Here is a 26000-nt window from a genome sequence, read left to right on the forward strand (position 1 = left end):
CACTTTCCTAGGGGGAAAATGTCTACACTCATTGCCTCCTCTTCTCACTCACTTTTCAACCCTTTGCAGTCTGGCTTCTGAACCTCAGAACCTAATTGAAACTACTCTCTACAAGATTATCATTAATATTTTAATTCCCTAATCACATTGCTTCCTCTTAGGCCTTAGCCTTCTTGACCTCTCTAAAGCATTTGACACTGTTGGTCACCCTCTCCTACTGACTGTTCTGTCCTCTGTGGGTTTTCATGACACTGTACTACTCTCTGGATGGCTACATCTCAGTCTCATTTGCAGGATCACTATCCATGTCTCAACCTGCCCCCTCCCATATTTGGGTATACCTTTGGATCCAGTCCTGGAGCTAGTGCTTCTTCTTCTTCTTCTTCTTCTTCTTCTTCTTCTTCTTCTTCTTCTTCTTCTTCTTCTTCTTCTTCTTCTTCTTCTTCTTCTTCTTCTTCTCCTCCTCCTCCTCCTCCTCCTCCTCCTCCTCCTCCTCCTCCTCCTCCTTCTCCTCCTCCTTCTCCTCCTCCTCCTCCTCCTCCTCCTCCTCCTTCTCCTCCTCCATCTCCTCCTCCTTCTCCTTCTTCTTCTCCTCCCCCTCCTTCTTCATCTTCACCTTCTCCTTCTTCTTCTCCTTCTCCTTCTTCTTCTTCTTCTTCTCCTTCTTCTTCTTCTTCTCCTCCTTCTCCTTCTTCTCCTCCTCCTACTCCTCCTCCTACTCCTTCTCCTTCTCCTTCTTTTTCTCCTCCTCCTTCTTTTCCTTCTCCCCTTCTCCTTTTTCTCCCCCCTTTCTTCCTCTTCCTCTTCCTCCTCCTTCTTCCCCTTCTTTTTTGACTCTCTACTCTCTTGATTTCATTATCTCCTATGGGTTCAATTATCATCTCTATGCAGAAGACTCCTCTATTTATGTTTATATATCTACCTCCATCTCTCTTTTATAATCCTAAATATCCAGCCTTTTCTAAACTTCAACATCCATTGGATATTTCTAGTTAGAAGCCCTGTAGATATCATAAACCCAACATTCCTCAAATAGAACACCTTATCTTTTCCCCAGTCTTTCCTCTTCTTAACTTCCTTATTTCTGTTGAGGGTCTCAACATCCTTCACATTGCTAAGATTTCCAACTTTGGGATCTTCCTTTACTCTTCATTCTCCCACTGCCTCATATTCAATTAGTTGTTAAGTCTCATTTATTCTATCTCTACAGTATCTCTAGTAAATATTATGTCCCTTTCTTCCTATGCACACAACCACCACCTTAGTTCATTTCTTCATCAATTCTTACCTAAGCCAATGCAATAACTTCCTGTTTGGTCTCCCTGCCTCTTCTTCCTCTAAATAGATATTCCAAAAGCACAGATCTGACCATGTCCTTCCCCTACTCATTAAACTCTAGTTGTCTCCTATTGCCTCTGGGATAAAATACAAACTCCTTTGTTTGGAAAAGAAAGCCCTTCACCGTCTGACTTCAGCCTGACTTTGCAGATAAATTAGATATTCCTTTCCTGCACAAACTCAATATTGTGACCAAACCAACCTTGCTGTTTCCTAAACACAACATTCCATCTCCAGCTTCCCTGCCTTAGTTATTTATGTCCTATGCCTGGAATGCTCTCTCTCTCTTTATCTGTGCCTTACAGAATTCCTAGTTTCCTTCAAGGCTCAGTTCAAGGGCCACCCCCTTCAAGGTCCTTGGGCCCTCCTAATCCCAATTTGCCAGTGCCCTTTCAACTGAAATTACTTCTTATTGACTTTGTGTGTATTTTTATTTGCTTGTCTGTGTTCATGCTCTAAGTTAGCTAGTTGTCGGAATGGATAGAGGGCTGTACTTGGAATCAGGAAGACCTGAGTTCAAATCCAGTCTCAGGCACACTATCTTTGTCACCTGGGGCAAGTCACTTCTTTCTTTAACTGTGGGATATCAAAAATAGCTCCCAAGGTTGTTGTAAGGATCAGAGGAGACAAAATATATAAAGTGCTTTGCTAGCTTTACAGCATTACATGCTAGCTATGATGATCATGATGGTGACCATCATTATTATATTGTACTTGTGGTTGTTGTTACTCTGTTTTTCCTCCAATGGAATGTAAACTTCTTCAAAGTGGGGACATTTGGGTTTTGCATCCCTAGTGCCCAGCAAAGTTCTTAATGCATAATATAGTGTTTAATAAATGCTTGTTGAATCACGAATGAATAATAAGAGTTGGTGGTTGACTGACTGATAGTGGCTAGACTTATTCTCAACTCTTATTCACTCTTCTTTGCAACAGGAGGACACTCAGATAATTAATTGTTGATCTCCATCATATCTATCACTTTTTCTCTCCTTTATCTCCATTACCCCTCCCCCCAGCCTTTCTCTTCCCTCTCACAATCCTTTTTTTCCTTCTCCCCCTGTCTATATCTTTCATCTCCCAGTATCCCTCAGGCATTGCTTATAGTCTAGCTTGTGGTTCCTTTGGGCTACTTGCATAGATGACCATCTCTTCCCCCAAGAGTCTCAAGTAGTACACTGACATTTCAGACCACAATATCTTTTGACTTTGGAATCCTGCTGACTGGCGGAGGGGGATCTGTGAAGAGAAGGAAAACAGAATCTTGGAGCTGGCTTCCCTTGTGCAAAGAAGAGAAGCACTTTTTTTTTCATTACTGGCAACTGATTCATGAACCCTAAAAAAAGAGTTTATAGCAACACAGCTAGCTAGCTATAGCAGCCCAGATGGCCTCCTATATAATATACAAATTGGCTTTGTATCTTAGATAGGAAGCAGATTTCAATGTATTTTCTGAACCTTGTTAAAAAAAGAAATTAGCAATTGTGCTCAACAGGGAAGTATTTGTCTTTAGTTGCAATTTGGAAATTGCCAAATGAACTTCCCTAATTCTCTAAAATGCAGAGATTAGGAGCACGGGGCCCTGATCCTACTGCTGCCTCTCTCTCTACTGAATTATTATATTGCTTTAGGCAAATCACAGAATCCTCAAGGGGTAAACTGCTGATGATATTGCATCTCCCAGGTCATAGGATTCAGTTCAATTCAACAAGCTAGCCTGGCCGGTTAAGTCTACAAGCATTTATAAGCACCTACTCCATGCTAGGCACTATGCTAAGCACTGAGGATACAAGGAAAGACAAAAGATGGTCCCTGCTCTCCAGTTCACAGTCTTTTGGGGGAATGAACATGAAAACAACTATGTGCATAGTTATAGAATAGTTGGTTGGTTGTTGCCCTTCTGTCCTCGAAGAGGACATCACTATGTTGGGGGGGATCAGGAACAGTGCTTTCAACTGTGGCTGATCAGACCAACAAGAACTTGAGGGCTCTACCGCAGGGTGGGCAAAATGGAGGGAGGCAGAGGGAACGCATTAAAATGGAGGACTGGGGAAAAGGTAAAAGTTTTAGCAGAGACTTGAAAGAAACCAAAGAAGTCAAGGGATGGAAAAGAGGAGGGAGAGCATTGCAGACATAAAGAGCAGCCCGTGAAAATTGGGGGGAGTGTTACTGGCTCATAGTTCATGGAGGGGAGTAAGGTGTAAGGAGAATGGGAAAGTAGAAAGGGACCAGGTTATGAAAAGATTTTACATTTGCTTCTAGACACAACAGGGAACCAATAGTTTATTGAATGGGACAGGGGTGACATTGACAGATTTTGACAGCTGAGTGGAGGACGGACTGGTGTGAGAAGAGACTTGAGGCAGGCAGAGCCTCCAGCAGGCTATTTCGATGGTCCCAGTGGTAAGGGGTGGAGGGCCTTCACCAGGGTGGGGACGGTGTTAGAGGAGAGAAGGAAGGTGTATATGAGAGATGTAATGAAGGTGGAAATGATAGTATTTGGCAACTATCAATGCTTACACAGTGCCTGGCACACAGTAGGTGCTTAATAAATGCTTGTTGACTAAGTTTTTGACAACTGATAAGGGGTGGATGAGGAGTTGAGGATGACACCTAGGTTGTCATTCCGGGTGCCTGGGAGGATGTTAGTACCTTTAGGCAATAATAGGAAAGTTAGGAAGAGGGGAAGGTTTTTAGGGGAAGGAGAATGAATTCAGTTTAGGACCTCCATAGTGTAGCATTTCTATGTGACATATAGTTTGAGATGACCAATAGATAGTTGCATATGGAAGACTAGAGGTTAGGATGGATGTTAGGGCATGAGCTTTAACCTCAGGGTTATGGGTTCCCCAGGTTGGGTGATCATGCTTTTGAAGAGGCAGCTTGGAATCAGGAAACCTCAGGCAGCTACTACTTGTTCAGATACTGGATACCCACATGACTTGGGCAAGTCACTTAACTCTGCCTCAATCTTGTATCAACACAAAGATAAAAACAAAACTATCTTCCCTGTCAGGGAACTTATATCCTAAGGGATCACAGATTTAGAACTGGGAGGGATCTTGGAGGTCATCTAGTCCAATCCTGCTCATTTTACGGATGATGGAACTTAAGCCTAGAAAAATCAAGTTCCATGTCCAAGGTCTTACTAACACTCACTAACACTTATTCTGCTAGCAAATGGCAGAGATGGGATTAGAACCCAGGCCCTCTTACTCCAAATCTAGCCCTTTTCTGGTAAGTCCCACTTAGGGTAGATTGAGGTTGTGGTTCATAATGGGAGAGGGAAGGGGAAGAAGAGAAGGAGAGCTTTGTGGAACTTGTTCTTGGGATGTGAAGTCTTCACATTAGCCAGTGAAGCCAAGGAAGAAGATCTTTTCTTTTCTTTCTTTTCTTTTTTTTCCAGGGCAATGAGGATTAAGTGACTTGCCCAGGGTCACACAGCTAGTAAGTGTCAAGTGTCTGAGGTTGGATTTGAATCCAGTACTTTACTGCACCACCTAGCTGCCCAAGGAAGAGGATCTTTGCTTGTAGATAAACCAGTGAGATTCTTTTGTCTTCCAAGGAAACTTTTACAGACTACTCCCTGGTTTTTGGCGCCTGGTATTTTTTTGTTTAGTGGTCTCTGACTTTCCATGACCTCATTTTTGGGTTTTCTTGGCAGAGAGAGATACTGGAGTGGTTTTACGTTTCCCTCTCCAGCTCATTTTTGCAGATGAAGAACTGAGGCAAACCAAATTATGTGACTTGCTTAGAGTCACACAGCTAGTAAATATCTGGGGCCAGATTTGAACTCAGGAAGATGAATCTTCCTGACTCCACGGTGGGCATTCTATCCACTATGGCACCACCTAGCTGCTCTACTCCCTGGTGTAGTAACTGGTTAATGGTGTAGGTCATGCTTATTTTACAGTGAATTTCAGGGTTCTGTCTCAATTCTTCCCTAGGAGAGGAGCTTTAGAATGTGAGTGAAATAAAATGTCAGCAATTCTTCTTTGTGGCATCAAATATAATTTGAAATAAGCAGGCCAGTGACCAAGGCTTGGGAATCTGTGGGTTTTTTTTTTTTTGGTGGGTTTTAGTGTGATGTATTTAACTTGTGATGACTATCTCAGGTGGAGATTTATCCTTCTCTAGATGGAGGTTCCCGAAGATATTCTGGTAAAGGGATTAGGATGTTGTCTGAAGCTGGGTGGAAATGTCAAGATAAAGCACTGTGCAGGTCATGATGGTTGGGGAAGGGGTCCATTTTTAGGGGATGTGGGGATTTCAGGTTCTCTGGAAGGCAAACTCAAAGCCAGATGTTCTTAAACTTACAATCACTCCATCATCACTGGACTGTGAATTTTCCTGAGGCACCTCATGTGCTTTTTTCTTGGAAGCTCTGAGCAGGACTTGAGCAGAAGCCAGCATTACATATGTGCTTTACTGTATGTATTTCAGTTTCAGAAAGAAAAAAAAAGTGTTCTCCTTCTGACATTCTCTTCCCTCTTTGGTTTGCTGTTTTAGAAGAAAACCCCGTAGAGAGCCCTAGGAACAGGCTAGGCAGCCTTGAAGACAGTCTTCTGAATCCATTGCTGCTAGGATTATCTCGCTGCCTACTTGTGTGATGTGGGATAAGTTATTTAATTTTTCTGGATCTTTGTTTGTTCATCTGTAAAATAAGTGGGTCGGAGGCATAGTGCAATAGAATAAACACTGGATTTGGAGTCAGTGGGGAAAGGAATACTTGTATAGTGTCTACTATATGCAGGGCACTCTGCTAAGCACTTTACAAATATTTCATTTGATCCTGTGAGATAGGTGCTGTTACTATCCCTGTTTTATATTTGAGGAAACTGATGCAAACAGAGGGTAAGTGACTTGCCCAGTGTCACCCATTTAATAAGTGTCTGATTCCAGATTTGAACTCAGGGCGATGAGTCTTCCTGACTCCAGGCCCAGCACTGTGCAGCCTAGCTGCCCCCTAACACTCTATGGTTACTGCCCTATTTCCCTTTTTCTTTCTCCTCCCATCCCTTGCCTTTTCTTTTCTCCTTTGATATATCTCTGAATTACTTGGTTCTTTGTGTGGCATTTATAGTAAATAGATTGCTTAGCTTCACAAATTGACTTTTTGTTAACTTTCCTCCTCATCTTCCACTACAAAGAATGCAAAGAATGACTCCTGTCTGTGGCTTTTACCAGATTTTAAACTCTTTGAGGAAAGATGTGCTTGCAAAATAGTAAGGTCTGCAAGTTCAGAGAGCCATAGCAGATCGAAGAACCAAACTACTTTACAACCTCAGACAGAAGAGAGAAGAAAGGGACCATGTGTTCTTTCACCTTTGTATCTCCTCTTGCATCCAGCATGTTTCTTTTATTAATCCATCTTAATTAATAAATAAATTAACTAATAAATTAATATTCTTATTAATGAGTGTTTGCAGAAGTTCTTTTTTACAAACTCATGATGTTTTCCCAAGTGAGCCATAGAAAAGCTTATTTTTATCTTATTTTTTTATATCCTGAGTGGGCAACAGTACCTCTGGACTGTTTAATTTAATGCATTAAATTTCCTTGAACTCTGTTCTGCCTGGGGTAGTGTTTACTGGCCCACTTATTCATTGGTAAAGACTTTCTCTTCATAGCAGATCACCCATGTTGGCAAAGGGCTATTATCATCTATTAGTCAAACCTTCCGTGGAAACTTACAAAAATGGTCTGAGGACATGCTGCACTGCCACATGTGTGTAGATCACAGAATTTCAGAACTGGAAGGAATCCGAGGGATTATGTAGTTTAACCCTCCGATTTTACAGATGAGAAACCGAATAGCTCAAGGTCACATAATTAGCCACAGAGAAGAGACTAGAATATAGACCACAGGGTTCGTAATCCATTGCTATTTGAACCTCATCATTCTGTGTCATTACTTTTCCTGATAAATTCAAGGCATACCATTTATCCTTAAAAAACACAGCAAAATACAGTTAGCAAAATATATATGTAAAACCCCCCAAATTCACAGACCCCAAGTTAAGAACCCCTGGTGTAAAGGGAAAAACACCCCTTGCCAAGTGCTGCATGAGGAAGGAATATCTGGGTAATGCCTACATGTGAGAGGCTTCCTTGTTTATATGCTATATGTGGGAGCCTTTATAAGACTAAGATTTAAGAAAACAGTATCAGTGCTTTGAAGTTTCTGAGGCCATTTTGAGAGTGGGGAGAAAGAGAATTTTCTGCCATTTTAACATCTCTTTGGGCTTCTGGTCCCAAACTATGGAAAATAACAGAAAAGTGAAGTTGTAGTGTAGGTTCTAAGGTATCCCCTTACTCCTTCCCTCTTCTTTATCTTCTCTTCTACCTTTGTCTAAGGAGCCATGCAACGTTTAGACTGTGCCCAGTAGATTTGTCTCATAATTAGCAAAGTTTGCAGCTTTTGTTACTCTGCTGTGTAAATTATTTTCCCCTTTAAATGGGGAAGAAGCATCAATCGTCTCACAGGGGAGGGACAGTGATATTCTGGCTTATAGCTGCGTGGGGCATACTTTGTACTGACATCTCTGTGAAAATTAGTTCCTCCTCACCATTCTGATTGTCATAAATGAGCCCAATAAGTTTGGTGTGGAAAGATTATTAAAATGAAGAGAACTGACTCTGTAGATAATATGAGGTTCTCAAGAAATAAAACCCAGATAGCCAAGACAAACGAAACAATAAATATTGGAAATGGGACAGAGACATCAAGTCTAGCCAGGAGCGGGGGTGGGGTGGGGTGGGGGGGTGAGTGGAGAAGTGTGTGTGTGTGAAGAACACCTCAAATCCCAAGGAGAAAAACCAGAAAAGAGCTAATTAGATCTTGTTTGCAAGGCAAGTTAACTATTTATCCACTTTCTTGTTGCCTTTTTACTTTCTTTAGTAGAGTAGCTGGCGAAATCATTTCTTTCTTTAACCCTCCCTCCCCTCCAATGCTCCTCTGGCCTTGCCTCCGTATATGTTGGCATTTTAAAAACCCCCTTTATTTTTACTTAAAAATCTCTCCTGTAGATTGACAAAATCTAGGCAAATATGCTTTTTACTAGCCTTTGTTATGTAATATTCTATTCCCGGACAAGATCCTATCATTTCTGATACTTTAAAGAATGGTCCAGACATCCAAAATCTGTTCTCAGACATCTTTTTTAAATCAGTTAGCTGTTCACTGTCCAAATCTCCTATCAGTCAATTCTCAAATTATCCAAAGTTTGGATTATCTATGGCAATATGGATTTAAATTTTAGAAAAAAGGTTTTTAAAACTAACAAGTAACAAGTAAGTAACAAGAGTAAATTACCCAACAATGTCATAAATGCCAGATCTGATCGTCTTTCCTCCTCCTTCTAGACCTGTCTGCTGTATTTTGACACTGTTGATCCCAACTCTCTTCTCAGATACTTTCCCTCTCTGGATGCTCATCTCATGACTCCCTCCTATTGTCTGACTGCTCATCCATTTCCTTTGTTGGCTCATCAACCCTATTACTGCTATAACACTGTGAGTATCTCCTAAGGTTTTGCTCTAGTCTTTTCTTCTATTCATCTCTCATTCCTTCCTCCCTGGGCTCCACTCTTGACCTTGATTTGTTTCTCTGCCATGGACCCAGTAGACTTCTCACCCGGGAGGATCAGCCCATCTGCATGGCCCCTTACTCTGATTGGTCAGTTCCTCCTGGAGCCTTTATTTTGAAGAAAGTGCTTGGGCCAGCCATGTTCAACTCCATTCTTCTCTGGGCTTTGCTCTGAGTTTCACACGCCTTTCTCCACCATGCCTTCACACCAGTGCCTATTCCCTTTTTTTTTATGTTTTGTATTCCCCTAGTAGAAGGTAAGCTCCTTAAGGCAGGCACTGTACTTTTTTTGGCTTGTATTTGCATTTTTAGCACTTCACACTGTGCCTGGAACTCAGTAAGCACTTAAATAAATGCTTGTTGCCTTGCCTTGCCTTGCCTTGCCTCTCTAACGTTCCCTCTCTTGGTAACCTCATGGCTTCCATGGGCTTAATTATCAAAGATGACTCACAGATTTCTACTATCCAGTCTAATTTTTCCCCTGAGCTTCAGTCCTGTCACTAAGATTGTGTCATTTCTTGTATTTGTGTTCCTGGCTCCTAACTCTAGGGGCATATAGTAGGAACTTAATAAATTCTTGGTGAATAAAAGATTGTTGGGGATGAATCAGCCAGGCAGCAACCTTAAACAGAGAGGGAAAGCTTTTTAGAGCAGTGCTTTGCACTTTCCCAAGAGCAGATTTTGCACACATACCTTGCACAAGTATTGATTCCCAATTTGCAGTGGGAGGGCAGACCTCTATCTCCTTTATTTAACCTAAACCACAAAGACAACAAACATAACACAGGGAGCTGTGAATAACCCCAGAAAGGAAGTAAATACTAAATGTAAACCAAACAAAACCCTCAGCAGGGAAAAGGGCATTGGACTGCAGTCTTTAGACCTGGATTCTAATTCTGACTCAGTCGCTAACATGCTGTGTGACCTTAGGAAACATGCCAAGCAAAAACCACACCCCACACGTGTGAAATAGCATGTGTGTAGGCTTCTGTTCAGCTCATGTCATATTTTTTCTCAAACCATTGAGGATTTTTGCTTTTTATTTGTAGAGCAATGTAGACAGTCTTATGACAGTTCTCAAGTTCATCTTCAAGTGCAAAGTGTGACATCAAGCAAGGACGCTTAAATTGGAAATGTGTAGAGAACTGTTTTAATTTGTGGCTGCTTTGTTTTAACTGCACAGTGGTACCAAGTTAGTGATTTTTTTTTAAAAGACCCACACTAGAAACCTTTCTTCCTTGGTAGCACCTGCCAGTGCCTTAACTCTCCTGGCAAAACCTTCAAAGGAAGGCCCATCTCTTCACTTCTCTCACTTGGTGTGTGGTTATCTTTAAGGTGAGAGATGTGGGGTAGATTGGTCTCTAGGGCCTCTCAGAAACGATTCCATTATGTGGTTCAGTTGAAGGGATTATGAGATTTAGATAGCAGGACTTAATGATGATAATAATTAATAATGCATATATATAAATGTCCAGTGCTTAGCACAGTGCCTGGCACATTAGGCGACTAATAAATGTTTCCATATTGTTTAATAATAATAAAAATAGCTAATATTTATATGACATTTATTATGTGCTAGACACTGTGCTAAGCACTTTACAGTTATAATCTCATTTGATCCTCACAACAATCTTAAGAGGTAGGTGCTATCATCACCCCCATTTTACAGATGAGGAAACTGATGCAAACATAGGTCAAGTGACCTTATCAGGCTGACACAGCTAGTTAAGTGTCTGAGGTTGGATTTGATTTTAGGTCCTCCTGACTCTGGGCCCAACACTCTGTGAGCTGTGGTGACACCTGGCTGCCACCTATTGATGCCCCCAAATCGCTAAAGTGTGGGCCCTACAGCTCACTCCCCCCCACCCCTGATTCCAAGAAACTCTGATAGTAGATTCCAGTTTTTCCAATGAAAAACTCAGCAGTTGTCCTTCTTGCTTATTTTTGGAAGGCCTTTGTAAGCCAACAGAAATCTATAACACTTTCTGAGGAGGTGAGGAGGGAGACTCCCTGCATTCTTGGCTAATCTCCCCTGGCTCAGTATAAATAAATGAGACTTTTGTCAGCTGAGGGTGCTGTGTGATTTATCACAAAGTGTCCAATAGATGGCCTGTGGCTGGCTCCATTTACCAATTACTCACCAAGCTCAGAGCTGGATATCATGTGGTGTGGTATTATGTTCTTGGAATAGGTCATATTAAACCACTAAGAGACCTCTCCTTGGTCCAGTACTGTAACAGATTTCCAGCATTTCTCACCCTGGCCCAAGAGACATATTTGTTCTTTTTCTGATTTGGCTAGGGGGCCTGCTAGCCTTTTCTGCAGCTCCTCTCTGTATTGCTTCCTGACAGACAGTGAGTGGTATTGATGAAAGTTGTTCAGGAGATGATTGTCATTTTCTCTTTGTGGTCTCAGCGCCTTTGTTATTGATGAATGGGAAAAAAGGAAGCACTTCATCCTCTCCCCTCTCCCTTTTGCTGCATATGCCTGCAGGTTTGTTGTCCCTCCAAGATCAAATTCAAGATATTTGAATTTGTGGGCCCAAATTGATGCATTTTTCCTGCCCTAACAATAAACGAAAGGAAAAACCCATTTTAGGGACTTGGACATGCTTGACAGTGCTGTTGTGGGGAGGGGTGCATCACAGTCTGGACAAATCAAGCACAGCTAACGAATGCTAGAGACCCCAAACTAACCCGTAGCAAATCAAGAAAAATCAATGACTCTTTCTTTGTAAGGTTTTCAGTTATGTTCTGAATAACTCTGAAACCACTGCAGGAGAGTCGAAACTGGACTAATGAAAGCGCCCTAGGTGAAGCTGAGATACCAGGGCACTAGAAGGTGTCATCTAGTTCAGCCTTTAGTGGGTACTACAGAATAAATTCAATTCCATTCAAATCCAGCCTTAGACACTTACTAGCTCTGTGATCCTGGGTAAGTCACTTATCCACTGCCTGCCTCATTTTCCTCATCTGTAAATGAGACTAATAATGACAACTACCTTCTAGGGTTATTGTGGGAAACAAATATAAAGTGCTTTGTGGACCTTGAAGTGTTCTATAAATGGTAGCTGCTGTTACTAGTATTATTATTGTTAGCATCCCAGGAACTGTGATAGGTGCTAGGGCACAAAGATAAAAATCTCAAGAAACTTACCGCAGAGGCCACCCCTAGTCTAAATTGTAACTTCCTTTCACTTCTCTCCCCTAGAGAAGATGTGGGCCCAGCCCTCCTATGGAGCAAATTAAAGCTAGTTTACTTCCTCCCAGGTGGCCTTGTGCAGCCAGTGAAGAGGGATCAGCATGTAAAGGTGATGGAGAGGCAGTGTGGGATAGAGCAATGATGACAAACTCACATAGAAACAGATTCCTGATGGCCACCATGGACTTAGAAAACCACAAGTCAACATTATCTATGTTGCATTGTATTTCTATTTATTCTGTTTAAACGTTTCCCAATTACATTGAAAAAATCTGGTTGGGCTACACTTTGTAGTTTATATGCATTAGGAAATTGTCACCTCTGATATAAATTATAGAGTCTTGGACTTGGATTCAAGGAAACCTGAGTTCAAATCCTGCCTCAGATATTTACTAGCTATGGCCAAGTCAATTAACTTCTATGAGCCTCAGGTTTCTCCTCTGTAAAATGGAGGTCATGATACCTCACAGGATTCTTATGACGCTCAAGTGAAATAATGTATGTAGTTAATAAGTGCTTTGTAAACCTTTAATCCCTCTAGAGTGTGGAAGGTGGGGAGGAAGGAAAGGGAATATGCATATGAAGTACCTACTATGTGCCAGGTGCTGCGCTAAGCACTTTAAAAATTTGATCTCATTTGATTCTCACAACAATCCTGGGAGTAGGCGCTATTATCATCACCATTTTACAGTTGAGGAAACTCAAAACAGACAGAGGTTAAATGACTTGTTAGCATCACACAGTGGCATCTGAGGCTGGATTTGAATTCAGGTCTTCCTCGACTCTAGGTCCAGCTATCCATTTGCATCACCTACCTACTTCTTTTACCAATTGTAAAAAAAGTGACTGGGTACCCCATTGCTGCCCCAACTGGACTTTTTTGAAGGGCCAGTCCAAGTAAAGTCCCCAAATGACACCCAACACTCCCAGCACATGTACCATTATTTCTTATATCCTCCCTTGAGAGAGGCCAGATCAGATGCTAATGGAAGAGAAACAATGACTCCATGAAGAGAATTTCCCAGCCTGTCTAAGAAGAGCTGAATCCCCCACTGAGTCTATAAATCTGTCAGTAGCTTGGGCTCTTTAAGAAACTCAGTCTGAAATTGGCTCACTTGAGATGGAAGTCTGCAGATCAGCCCAGTCATCAAGAGCCCTGAAAAGGCCCCCCCCCAGAGACCTCCACCCTACATTACATCTCTGTATGAGTAACAGCACCCAGACTGTTGCTGATGCCTCTTAGAGATTTCCTGCAGGTTCCTTAACCTCCTCCTGTCACACATTACAGCAGTCATTCCCCTCATCATCAGACCATTCTTCCTTGGGTCCCAAATGGAATTGTTTCTTGCTTCAGCGGCATTTCTTCTACCTGTCATAGAAAATGGAAATTTCTTAGCCAAAGCTTACCCTGCTTCGTGAACTATATCTTGTTGTTTTTCCCTTATGACTCTTTGTTCAAGTCAAACTAATTTTCTTGCTCTCCCTTGCTAAATTACTAGTTCCTGCTTTGGTGCCTTTGTAACTCTTTTTTCTTTTTGATGAGGCAGTTGGGGTTAAGTGACTTGCCCAGGGTCACACACAGCTAGTAAGTGTCAAGTGTCTGAGGCTGATTTGAACTCAGGTCCTCCTGATTCTAGGGGCTGGTGCTCTATCCACTGCACCACCTAGCTGCCCCTCCTTTGTAACTTCTTATTCCCTTCACCCAGAATTCATCCTGTAACAAACATTCCATTCTCTACAAATCATGTCCTTCTTTTCTTCCCCAAAGCAGATTTTATTTCCTCCAGGAAGCCTTCAGTGATTCTACTTTTTCTGCTTGTTTCATTCTTCTTGATACCCCTCTTTTGTTTTCAGTATGTGCCATTTATTAACTTAATGTGTTTAATAAATGAATTTTAGAGTTGTTTTGTATTTTTTCTCTCCTCAGTTAATAATAATAGCAAATATATCCAAGACATTTGTGATTTCAAAGTGCTTTCACATACATTATCTCATTTGATCACAGCAATCCCGCTCTGTGGGCAGTACAAATATTATCCCCATTTTACAAATGAGGAAAGTGAGTTTCATAGAGGGGAAGTGACTTGTTCAGGATCACAGGCCTGGTAGGTGGAAGGCCCAGGAGTGAAACTCAGGTCAGTTCTCCTCCCGCCCCCCCCCCCCCCAGGGCAATGAGGGTTAAGTGACTTGCCCAGGGTTACACAGCTAGGGTCAAGTGTCTGAGGCTGGATTTGAACTCAGGTCCTCTTGAATTCATGTCTGGTGCTTTATCCACTGAACCACCTAGCTGCCCCCTGTCAAGTTCGTACCAAATACCAGCATCTCCAAGCTGGGAGGGGCCTCAAAGGTTCTCTTGTCCTGTCTCTGGGCAGAAATTCTCTATCTGATATCCTTGGCAGGGTACACCCCACCTCTGATTTCTGGGGTTTGGGGACCCACTGCCTCCTGAGGCAGTTCATTTTACTTCTGTAAAATCTTCATTGTGAGGAAGGTTTCCTCTCACTGTTTAAATTTAACTTTTTTTTTGGCTGGGCAATGAGGGTTAAGTGACTTGCCCAGGGTCACACAGCTAATAAGTGTCAAGTGTCTGAGGCCGGATTTGAACTTAGGTCCTCTTGAATCCAGGGCTGGTGCTTTATCCACTTCGCCACTTAGCTGCCCTAAATTTAACTTTTTGATATTCTCATATTGTTGTCAGTTTAGTCCTCGAGGGCCAAGGGGCACAGATATGACCTCTTTTCTGTGTGACAGACTTTCAAAGATTTTAAGAACCTGTTATACCTTCTCTAATTCTCTTCTCTAGACTAACCATGAATGAGAGAGTAATGAATGAATAAAAAAGCACTCAAAATACAAATACAAAAACAAAGACAGTCACTACTCTCAAGGATATTCTTAGGGTGCAGATAACATATTGATGGTACCTGGGAGGGGCCCTTTGGTATGGAAAGTTAAAGGAGTGGGGCCATAGAGGAGTAGACCAACAGTTAACCCAAGGATGCTGGCTGATCATGATCCCAGAATTGGGAATAGGGTATAAGGGGATGTGCCAACAAGGCTGTTGGTGAACCTATTTAGAAGACAGTTGAGGAGTAGAGAACATGGTGGGGGCCCTGCCTGAAACAGAAATAGTAGCACTATCTTGTGCTGTTTTATTCCCCTCACCATCCACCTTGACTTCTTCACAAATGTCCTTCCTAAGAGTGGTATCCAGAGATGTACTTCAGATGTGATAACAATAATCCAGTTGTAAGCTACTTAAGAACAGGATCCAGTGTTCTTGTCCTTCTTTGGAGAACTTTCATTTCACTTCAATACTTTTAAGTGGGTTAGAGTTATTTTGGGATATTTTCTTCTTTTGATGGTATGTTTAGAGGGAGTAGGTGAGGGGGAAGAATAGGTGAGGAAGAAGAGTTAGATGAAAGAGGGAGATTATTGTTCTCCTTTTCCTCTTCCCCCACATCCCAAGCACTGGTAGTAATAGATATAACAAGAATAATGGGAAGCAACACAGCGATGGGGAAGGTGTATCTATTTTCCAAAGTGCCAAGTGAAGCCCTTGTCTAGTCACATTTTTTGGTGTTAAGCTTTTGATTAAAGAGTTAACTCTTTTAGCTAGGTGGCACAGTGGATAAAGCACCAGCCCTGCATTCAGGAGGACCTGAGTTCAAATCCAGCCTCAAACACTTGACACTAACTAGCTTTGTAACCTTGGGCAAGTCACTTAACCCTCATTGCTCCACAAAAAGAGTTAACTTTCAGGATATAGGAACAGCTTGTTCAGGCTTCCCTCTCCCCTAACCCCCCCCCCCCCCCCCCCCCCGCCCTGTGAATCTCATTGGTATGTAGGTGTGTCTATATTTCCAATGCCTGCAGTTGATTTGTATACATTTATTCCCACCTCCTACCTTTCCTCCCATGGAATGTAAGCTCCTCCAAAAGCAGAGATGGTTTCTCATTTTGTCTTTATATCCCCAGTATCTAGTACAATGCCTGGCACGTTGTAGGGCTTACAAAATGCTTGGTGAATTGAACTGCATTTTTCTCCTTCCTGCTAGTGTAAAGGTGATTTCTTTTTCCCTCAGTATCTCCAGTTGGTTTATTGGAGTTTGTTCAAATGATAGGAAATGATCTTGGGAGATTGTGAATCTCAGGTGTCTGGCAATACTCTTGAACACAGATAATTGAGAGTTGACTAGAAACCTAGAGATCAGCAGGGGGTAGGTGTTGTAAGGTTGGATTTGGCAGAGAAAGAGGTGTTTTTATATATATATATATATATATATATATATATAGAGAGAGAGAGAGAGAAGAGAGAGAGAGAGAGAGAGAGAGACAGAGAGAGACAGAGACAGAGACAGAGAGAGAGACAGAGAGAGACAGAGACAGAGACAGAGAGAGAGACAGAGAGAGACAGAGACACAGAGAGACAGAGACAGAGAGGACAGAGAGACAGAGAGAGAGACAGAGACAGAGGAGAGAGAGAAAGAGAGACATAGACAGAGAGACAAAGAGAGTACCAACTGTCGAGAGACAGAGACACCAACAGAGACAGAGAGACGGAGACAGTGTTTTGATAAAAATTGTTAATGCAAATAAGCTTTATTACATCAAGTAATAAATACACACAATGATGCACGTAACAGTTTTAGTCATTTATCCAAAAAAAATTAAAATCAGCTTATGGCAAACTCAAGACCTGAAATCTGCCGTCTCTGTCTGAAAAGTAACTGTCTGGGTTCTTAATTTTTTAGTAGGCTGATGAGTCCTCTGTATTTATAACTCATGCATTTTAAATTGACTTCAAAGCATGAGAGGAGAGAAGAAAGGATGGTAGTAAGGGAGAGTCATGAAGATATATTTCCGAAGAAATGGCATTTGACACTGCAAAGATTATGCCAAATTGTTTGTCTTTCTATGCTACTTCTCCTTCAACCAGTCATGAAATTGCATTTCCCCAGGGTGTGGGAGTCTCACTTCCAGGGTAATTGGGATACAAAGGTACTGAAGATATAGCCATTTTGAAGCGCCCATCAACCAGTTGTAGCTAAACTCCTAAAGAGAGACGTGGGACACACATCCCCCAGGTTAGGCTGAAGAACTGGCGTTGCCATTGGCTAGTAGGATGATCAGGTGGGGGAAATGAGGGCACCTACTGAGTTTTAAGAGTTAAGCTGTAGGGGGCAGCTAGGTGGCGCAGTGGATAAAGCACTGGCCCTGGATTCAGGAGTACCTGAGTTCAAATCCGGCTTCAGACACTTGACACTTACTAGCTGTGTGACCCTGGGCAAGTCCACTTAACCCCCCTTGCCCCGCAAAAAAAAAAAAAGAGTTAAGCTGTTACATGAGATGATGCCTACAATTAATGAAATGAGACAGGAGGAAAGAGGTGAAAGCAGGGCTAGTTCGATGGAAGAAAATGGTCTTCGTTGCTAATTAGACCTCTCCACTTGTCACCTCAGACTCAATACTGTTTGTTTAAAACAGAAGTTATCACTGTCTCCCTCAAACTAGTTCTCCCTCCCAACTTTCTCATTTCTGTTATTAGTACCAAGGTCACCCTTTGACTTCTCATTCTCCCTTGCCTCCTACACTCAGTTACCTAGTCCTACATCTAGAACAGGGGGGGACTTCAGAGATCATCTAGCCCACTCCCTCATCCCCCCACTAATTTTATGGATGAAAAAAGTGATGCCTCAGGAGGTCTAGTGATTCATCTAAGGTTACACAGGCGTAAGCAGCAGGAGCAGGATTTGAATTCAGTCTTCTGGCTTCCAAGCCAGTGTTCTTTTCATTGTAAAATACTGCCTCCCATGTCCTGTTGACTCTTATCATATTTTCCTCTCCTGTGTGGTATATTGAGTCAGGGGACCTCAAATTCCAGCCCTCCTATTTACTAAGTTTCTTAACTTTTCTGGGCCTCAATTTCCTCATCTATCCAATAAGGCCATTGATTGGATGATCTTCCAGTAAGTCAACGACCCTAGAATCCTTGTCTAGGACCTGTCACTTCATACTTCGAGGGCAAGAAAGTTAAAACAAAGGACCTAGCCCTGTCCCTTCCTGGTAAGAGAGCAACCACCCGTCCTCTGGCTCTGGGCCTAATTAATCATGACTAATCAATATCACAATGTCTGGGTGAAGACAGTTGCTAAGATCTTGATGCAGGCTGTGGGTCTGCTCAGATGGCTCACACAGACTCTGTGTTTATTTTGAGCACCAGTATGTTTCCAATGGGGAAGACAGCCAGACCTCAGTTATTTAGGGGACTATCAACCAGGCCTTTGCACCTGTCCTATAGCCACAGAACTGAAATGTACCTTTAGGGACCTTCTATTCTAACCCTTTTTGTGTATGTGTGTGTGTGTGTGTGTGTGTGTGTGTGTGTGTGTGTGTGTGTGTGTGATCAAATTTATTGATATGCATCATCTATATTGTTCAATGTATCCTTCCCCTCCTTCCACTGAGACATCCTTTATAACAAAGAATAAAAAGAGAAAAAAATAGTTCAGCAAAACTAACACATTGGAATAATCATTATTTTCAGTACTTCTACCCATAGTTCCTCACCTTTGCAAAAAAGGGGAGGTGACTTCTCATCATTCTTCTTTGGGGCAAGCTTGGTAATTATAATTTTGTAGCATTTAGTTTCTTTTTTAAATAGTATTTTATTTTTTCTAACTTACATGTAAAGACAAATGTTAACATTCCTTTAAAATTCTGAGTTCCAAATTGTCCCCCTCCATTCTGCTCATCTCCCCTCTAAGATGATGAGCAATTTAATATATTATATATGTGCAATCATATAAAATATTTTCCCCATATTAGTCATATTGTGAACGAAGAAACAGACCAAAAAATCTATAAAAAACAAAGTGAAAATATTATGCTTCAATTTGCATTCAGACTCCATTAGTTCTTTTCTTTGAAGATGGATAGTATTTAAAAAAATAAATTCTTCCAGAATTGTCTTGGATCATTGTATTGCTGGGGATAGCTAAGTCATTCATGGTTAATCATCACACAATGTTGCTGTAGCTGTGTACAATGTTCTCCCAGTTCTTCTCACTTCACTTTGTATTAGTTCATTTAAGTCTTTCCAGGTTTTTCTGAAATCTGCCTGCTCATTATTATTTTTTATTTTATTTTTTCTCAATTACATGTAAAAATATGAGTTCCAAATTTTTTCTCCACCCTCCAAGGCCAGCAAGCAATTTGATATAGGTTATGCATTACTATCATGTTAAACATCTTTCCACATTAATCAGCATTTAGTTTCAATTGCATGTTGTCATTCTTTCCATTTACCTGGCTATTATCTTTGTGTGGATTATTTTCCATGTTCTTCTTTCTTCTCTTTGCATCACTTCATATGTCTTCACATGCTTCTCTCTTTTCCCCATATTTATCTTTTTCTGACAGCATATCAGTATTGTGTTACATTTCTGTACCATGACTTGTTTAGCCACGCCCAAATCGATAGACATATCTACTTTGTTTTCAGTTCTATGCTACTTGGAAAAAAGTATTGTTATACATAGTTTGGTTGTATATTGAGTTCTCTCCTTTTTTTTGGAAATCATCACCAACTGAAATTTAATCCCTAGCAGGAGAATCTCTGTGTCAAGGGTTAATAGACATTTTAGTCACTTTCTCAGCATAATCCTAAATTGCTTTCCAGAATGATGGATATTCCGCCCCCCCTTGTTTTTGGAGACAAGAAAACTGCAGCTAGAGGTGAAGCAAATTGCATAAGGTCATACAGTGACAGAACGAGTACTAAAACCTTGTGACTCCTGATGTTTAGCCCACTGCCTCATCCTACTATTAGACTAGACAGAGTCCCTTGGTTGAAATCCTTCTTCTGAGGCTTACTAACTATGTGAGTTGAAGCAAGTCACTTAGCCTCTCTGGGCCTCAGTTCTCACCTGTTAAATGAAGAGGTTGGATTAGAAGGTGTCCAGCTCTGTGATTCTGCTCCCTCTGTTTCTGTCCTTTCTTGGACCTTAGCATCTCATCCTGAAAAGAGAAAAAAGCTGTGTTGGACTAGATTCCCAATGGTGTACTTTCTTATTAAAATTGTGTGACCCTGTGAACTCCAGAGCAATTTTTGGGAGGTATTCTTTACTCTCCAGTATAATTTGCCTGTCCGGTTAAAGCAGTTTGGGTGGCAGTCTTTTTCTTCTCAATTCCCATCCCTATGTAAAGAAATGATCCCAGGCAGGTAGAGGGAAATTTGGTTGGGAGTGCTTCCCCCTTTCTGCTTGGGGAGAATATGTCTTATCCACATTCTACCAAAGGGAAGTTGAGAATTCCAGGACTTTGATAGGTGTGAAACGTTGACTGAACCCAGATGGTATTGGTCTTCTCAACACTGCAAGTGGGCCTAGAACCTCATCATGCCTTGTAGAACAAGGCTGGGAGCTTGGTGGGAGGTATATCAAGGGATCAGTTTTGAAACCAGAGGAAAATGGAGTTGGGGTGTGGGTACTGGTCAGGTCAGTCATGAATAGCTGCTGAGTCTTAAGAGAGGCTGCCAGGTAGAAAGGTTGGGTTCCTTGACACTTGTTAGATGGCAATGAGGACCAAGTTCAGCCCTGGCATATTGTGCCAGCCCATCTATAGCCAGTTACTTTAGTTACAGGATCCTTAACCTGAAGTTAATGACCTTTATGACTTGGATATGGGAAAATATTTTCACTTTCACTAACCTCTAACTGAAGTTCAGCATTTCCTTTGTTTATGAATTATTTTAAATTATTATTTTGGGAAAGAATCCATAGGCTTCACCAGACTGCCAAGGAGTCCATGACAGGGAAGGGTTAAGAACCCCTGTTTCTATTATTATTTTTTTAAATATCAGCAATAATGACGATGGCTATCACTTATATAGCACTTTAAGATTTTCAAGACACTTTACAAATATTATCTTATTTTATTCTCACAACCATCCTGGGAAGTATATACTATTATTATCCCCATTTTATGGATGAGGAAACTGAGGCAGGCAGAGGTTAAGTTACTTGCTTAGAGTCAGGCAACTAGTAAGTGTCTGAGGCTGTGTTTGAATTTTTTATAAGATTGCCATGTTCTGTAAATTTATCAGTATAATCATTTTGTAAATTATTTTATTGCCCCCTCTATATACTCTTCCCAATTACTAGTGAAGTCTTTTATATGTGAGCATGGAATAAAAAGCTTAGCAGTAGAGAAAGACATAGGCTATAGGCCTATTGTATTTATTTATTTCTGTCCGGACCTGTATTTTAATTGCTTTTGGAAGCTCTGTGGTGAGGAAACTCCTTCCATGAACAGGGACTCACAACTTCTTCCCACCTACCTTCTTGGGGTGGGGTGGGGGAAGCTTCTCTTGCAACTTGTAACATCAAAATGTCACCTGAAGTATTAAGAGGTGAAGGTCTTTATCCAGAGTTATTTGGTCAGCATGAGTCATGGGGTGCAGATGTTGAAGGTTGACTTGAACGCAGACTGCCCTGATTCTGAGGCCACCTGCTATCCCACGCAAGTTCTTGCTTTATTTGTGGTAACCATATATTTTTTTCCTAACCAAAATTTGGGACACATGATATGGCAAGGGGTATTCCTTTCGTAAAACTTCATTAAAAATATACTTTCTTTTCCTGAAATCGGGACTGTCCCAGATTTTCTGGGACATGTAATTTCGGTAGTTATATTAAAAAGAGTAAAGGAATCTCAGTCAGGGTGTACTGAAGTTTGTGGATGAGTTCTGTTTCCCCTTCTTACAATGCCATAAGGTAGGGCAATATAACAGTGTGGAATTCAGTATAAAGCAGGTTTTGCCTCAGATCCTGGGTGTGGAGGTCATGGCGGTTATGATTCCTAGTCAGACCATGATGTTCATATTGACAAATCTTTTTTTTTCTGAATTTCTATGGTACATACAATCCATATCTCACATTGTAGCATCTAATTATTATTATTATTTTTTGGGGGGGGGGAGCGGGTCAGTGAGGGTTAAGTGACTTGCTCAGGGTCACACAGCTAGTGTCTGAGGCTGAATTTGAACTCAAGTCCTCCTGAATCCAGGGCCGGTGATTTTATCCACTGCAACCATCTAGCTGTCCTGTAGCATCTAATTATAAACAATCTTGTTTCATGTGTATTCACCTTGTCTTCCTAAAAATAATTATAAGCTCTGCAAAAGCAAAAACCATTTCTTTAATTACTTCTTTATTTCCTCACAGTACTCAGCACAATACTAGGTACATAGATATGTTCAGTAAGTACCTGCTTGTTGATTGTTACAGTTTTCCCTTCCCCCTCTGATCCTCTGCTTTCCTTATTTGGTGATTCTCCAAAGGTATGCTGGGGCACACTTGAACAGAACATTGGGAATTTTGATAGGTATGCCACAAAGTTTAGATGTAGTGTCTTGCAGATGGAAATTTTGAAATAATTTGTTTAATATTAATTTTACTTACCCAGGATACATAGTATGGTAAGTGTATTATCATAAAATAAACAAAAATTTTCCAAGTACACACGTAGGAATCTCAAAAACACGAGCCCTTGAATTCACAGAACAAAATGGCTGCATATGTGTGAGTCTCAACTTGTGGGAATTTTTGCTATGTGTGCTGTCATTCCTCCTGGTATAGAACACTGTGTGTTGAACAAAACAAATGGAGATCATTGAACCAGAGGATTTGGTTGGGAAAGCTGGTTCACACAAAGGGACTTCCCATCCCTATGTCAGAGGTCATAAATCAGGAGTTGTATGCATTCCAGAGAGTATCACTGTGTTGTTGATGATAATGATGATGGGCTGGCCAAAGTGCAAATGTCATCTCATTTTATAATCACAACAAATTTGTGAGGTAGGGGCTATTGTTGTCCCCATTTTACAGATGAGGAAATTGAGGTTGAGAGCAGTTAAATGATTTGTCCAGATCACACAGCTAGTAAGCGTTAGAGGTAGGATTTGAACTTATCATCCTGACTTTAAGGGCAATAGTGGGACAGATTCCACTATAATAGGATCTCTTTATCTTCTTTTTCTCCAGCAAAGAATGAATCTCAAGACATATTTTGGGAGTTGCATCTAGTGTCAAAATTGAGGCTGGTTCTGGTCTATTTAGACACAGGGCAGTAAACTGTAAAAGATCTGTAGCATCCTTCTCCATGTAGTTTGTGAAGAGACTATCATAGTGATGCTAAGTATTTAGCTCTTCTCTCTCCTGAGCTCAATCCTTTATGACCAACAGTCTACTGGATTTTTTGAATTGGACATTCTGTAGGCATATAAAATGGAATAGGACTATAATAGAGCTTATCATCCTTCTCCCCCACCCCCCCCACCCCCAACCTACTCCATCTTCCCTATTATTGTTGAGGGCTTCATCATCCTTCCAATCAAGTTCACAACCTTGGAGTCATTCTCAACTTATCACTCTTCATTCACAGTCTAATCAGTTGCCGTATCTTCTTATTTTTACCTCCTTAATATCTTTTACAGAGGTGCACGCCTCACAGGACGACTGCAATAGCTTGCTCCTTGATCTTCCTGCCTTATGCCTCTCTCCATTCCATTTCATCATCCACACAGAGTAATTTTCCTAAAGCCCATGTCAGCTCTCTAACCAATAAACTCATGGGGCTGCCCTGTTGTCTTTTGCATCAAATATTAATTCCTCTGTTTGACATTCCAAGCTTCCACAACCTGGACTCTTTCTGCCTGTCTAGTCTTACACATTTCTCCCTTCACATATTCTGCGATCAGGACCACACTGGCCCACTTCCTGTTCCACACATACACCCAGTGCCCCAGCCCCCATCTCTATGCCTTTGCATTTGCTATCCCTCCATGCCTACAGTGCCGCTTCCTCCTTACCTTTCAAAATCCATATTTCCTTCAAGACCCAGTTAAGTGCCATTTTTACATGAAGTCTTTTCTGATCCCCCTAGTTGTTAGTGCATTCTCTCTCCAAACTACCTTGTATAGCTATATATCTATATATGTACATGTCTTCTCCCTAGTTAGAAATATAAGCTCCTTGAGGATAGAGATTATTCTAGTTTTGTATCCACAGCATTGACACTGCCTGGTACTACAATACTAGCTGCTTAATCAATATTTTTTTGGTTGATGGATTGAGGCTCTATTATCCTTATTTCATCACCTAAGTGTAAAATTCCTTTATTCAACATATTTATTGAGAATTGGATGTATGAAAAGACCTGTGGGGGATGTAAAGAAGATTCCCCTCCTGGATCCTGAGCTGTGAGACAGCTAAGTTGAGTAGAGTGATGTACCCAGATTCAGGAAGTCCGAGTTTGAATCTGGCTTCAGACTGGGAAGGTCATTGTCCTGTCTGCCTCTGTTTCCTCATCTGTAAAATGGAGATAATATTAGCACCTACCTCCCAGGAAGGATGAAAATGATATCATATTTGTAAAGCATTTCACAAATCTTAAAGATGTGTAGATGCTAACTCTTATTGTGTAGTCTTGTAACTATCTTGTGAATGAGAGGGTTGGGTTTTTCAAGAAAAAAGCCTTCCATTTTATTTCAATGTGGTATACAGAAGGGAGGACTTGAAGTATCTACAGATCAGGGGTTGAAATTTGACCCTGATACTTACAAGCTTTGTGATCATGTACTACAAGTCATTTAGGCTGAGTTTTTTCATATCTCACGTGGAGATTATAATATTTGCACTGCCTATGTCACAGGGTGATTCTGAGAGCTCTCAATGTGAGTTATTAATGCAATATCTCAGTAAATCTGTGATCCCAGGATAGTAAAACTTAACCTCTCTTCTTCTGAAAAAATAAAGGGATTGGAATTGGCGAGTTCCAAGATCTCCTCTATCTCTAAATCTATTATTTTATGAGCTGGAACCTCTGTCCAGTTGGACATCATAGTTTGGACAATAGGCTTTCTTCATCCACTTGATTTTTCCCATGTGGATAGCAAGGCCAAACTCTTTTGAATGATTGTAGATTTAATTTAGGAGGCTCTGAAGTGTTCCAGGACTTGATCCAACTAGTGAAACATGATATATAGCCATTATTATGTAGATAGTTGGAGGACCTCACCATCTATAGGGAATCCCTCTTTCATTTGGATTTTGTGTTGGACATCTGTGATGGTGACAAAAACCTTAGATGAGAAAGCATCTCCCTGGTTTATGCTTCATTTGCTATTCATAGAAGATCATTAAATAAAGTTATCTCTGTTGTTGTTTCCATCAAAGAGTCATTTGTTATCTTAACATATGTATGTGGGACACCTTGTGGGAGGAGAGCCTTTAAGCATACACTTTGCTGGATTGAATCAAACACCTTTTATAATCAGCTCTGTAGAATCTGGAATTGTCAGTTAATTGTGTGAGTATAAAGATGTACGATTTGTGAAAGTCTAACTGTTCTTTTTCCTCTCATTTTTTTTTTCAGCTATTTTGACCATGTATGTATATATGTAGATTATTCTCATGAAGACTATGTAGAAATGAGGAAGTAGGAATATTGGTTCATAGTTATTGTTCCACAATTACCTTTTTTGGTACTATGAATATTTTTTATTTTTCCTACTTATTCTATATTGTCCTCTCTCAGATATCTTGACAATCTCAGTGGTGTCAAAGATTTGCCACCTTCTATCATATATAATGTGTAACTGATGAAGTTCAATTGCCCTTCCTGTTATTTTTGTTTGTTTGTTTGTTTTGGTTTTTTTTTGCTGGGCAATGGGGGTTAAATGACTTGCCCAGGGTCACACAGCTAGTAAGTCAAGTGTCTGAGGCCGGACCTGAACTCAGGTACTCCTGAATCCAAGGCGGTGCTTTATCCACTGCGCCACCTAGCCGCCCCCCTTCCTGTTATTTTTTAA

General features: G+C 41.0%; 1 protein-coding gene across 2 annotated transcripts in view; it reads left to right on the forward strand.

Moving 5' to 3' along the window:
• CNIH3 (cornichon family AMPA receptor auxiliary protein 3) overlaps positions 1 to 26000 on the forward strand; it is a 172583-nt gene that overhangs the window by 17498 nt on the left and 129085 nt on the right. Inside the window, exon 2 of one of the 2 annotated variants that reach the window (XM_043999483.1) lies at positions 8751 to 8853. The exons of the other annotated variant lie outside the window; for it this stretch is intronic. Within the exon in view, the coding sequence (XP_043855418.1) occupies positions 8779 to 8853 (75 nt within the window). The 5' untranslated portion in view covers positions 8751 to 8778. The remainder of the gene's footprint in view (positions 1 to 8750; positions 8854 to 26000) is intronic. 2 annotated transcript variants of the gene reach the window in all.

The sequence above is a fragment of the Dromiciops gliroides genome, chromosome 4, assembly GCF_019393635.1.
Source record: "Dromiciops gliroides isolate mDroGli1 chromosome 4, mDroGli1.pri, whole genome shotgun sequence".
Lineage (NCBI taxonomy): Eukaryota > Metazoa > Chordata > Mammalia > Microbiotheria > Microbiotheriidae > Dromiciops > Dromiciops gliroides.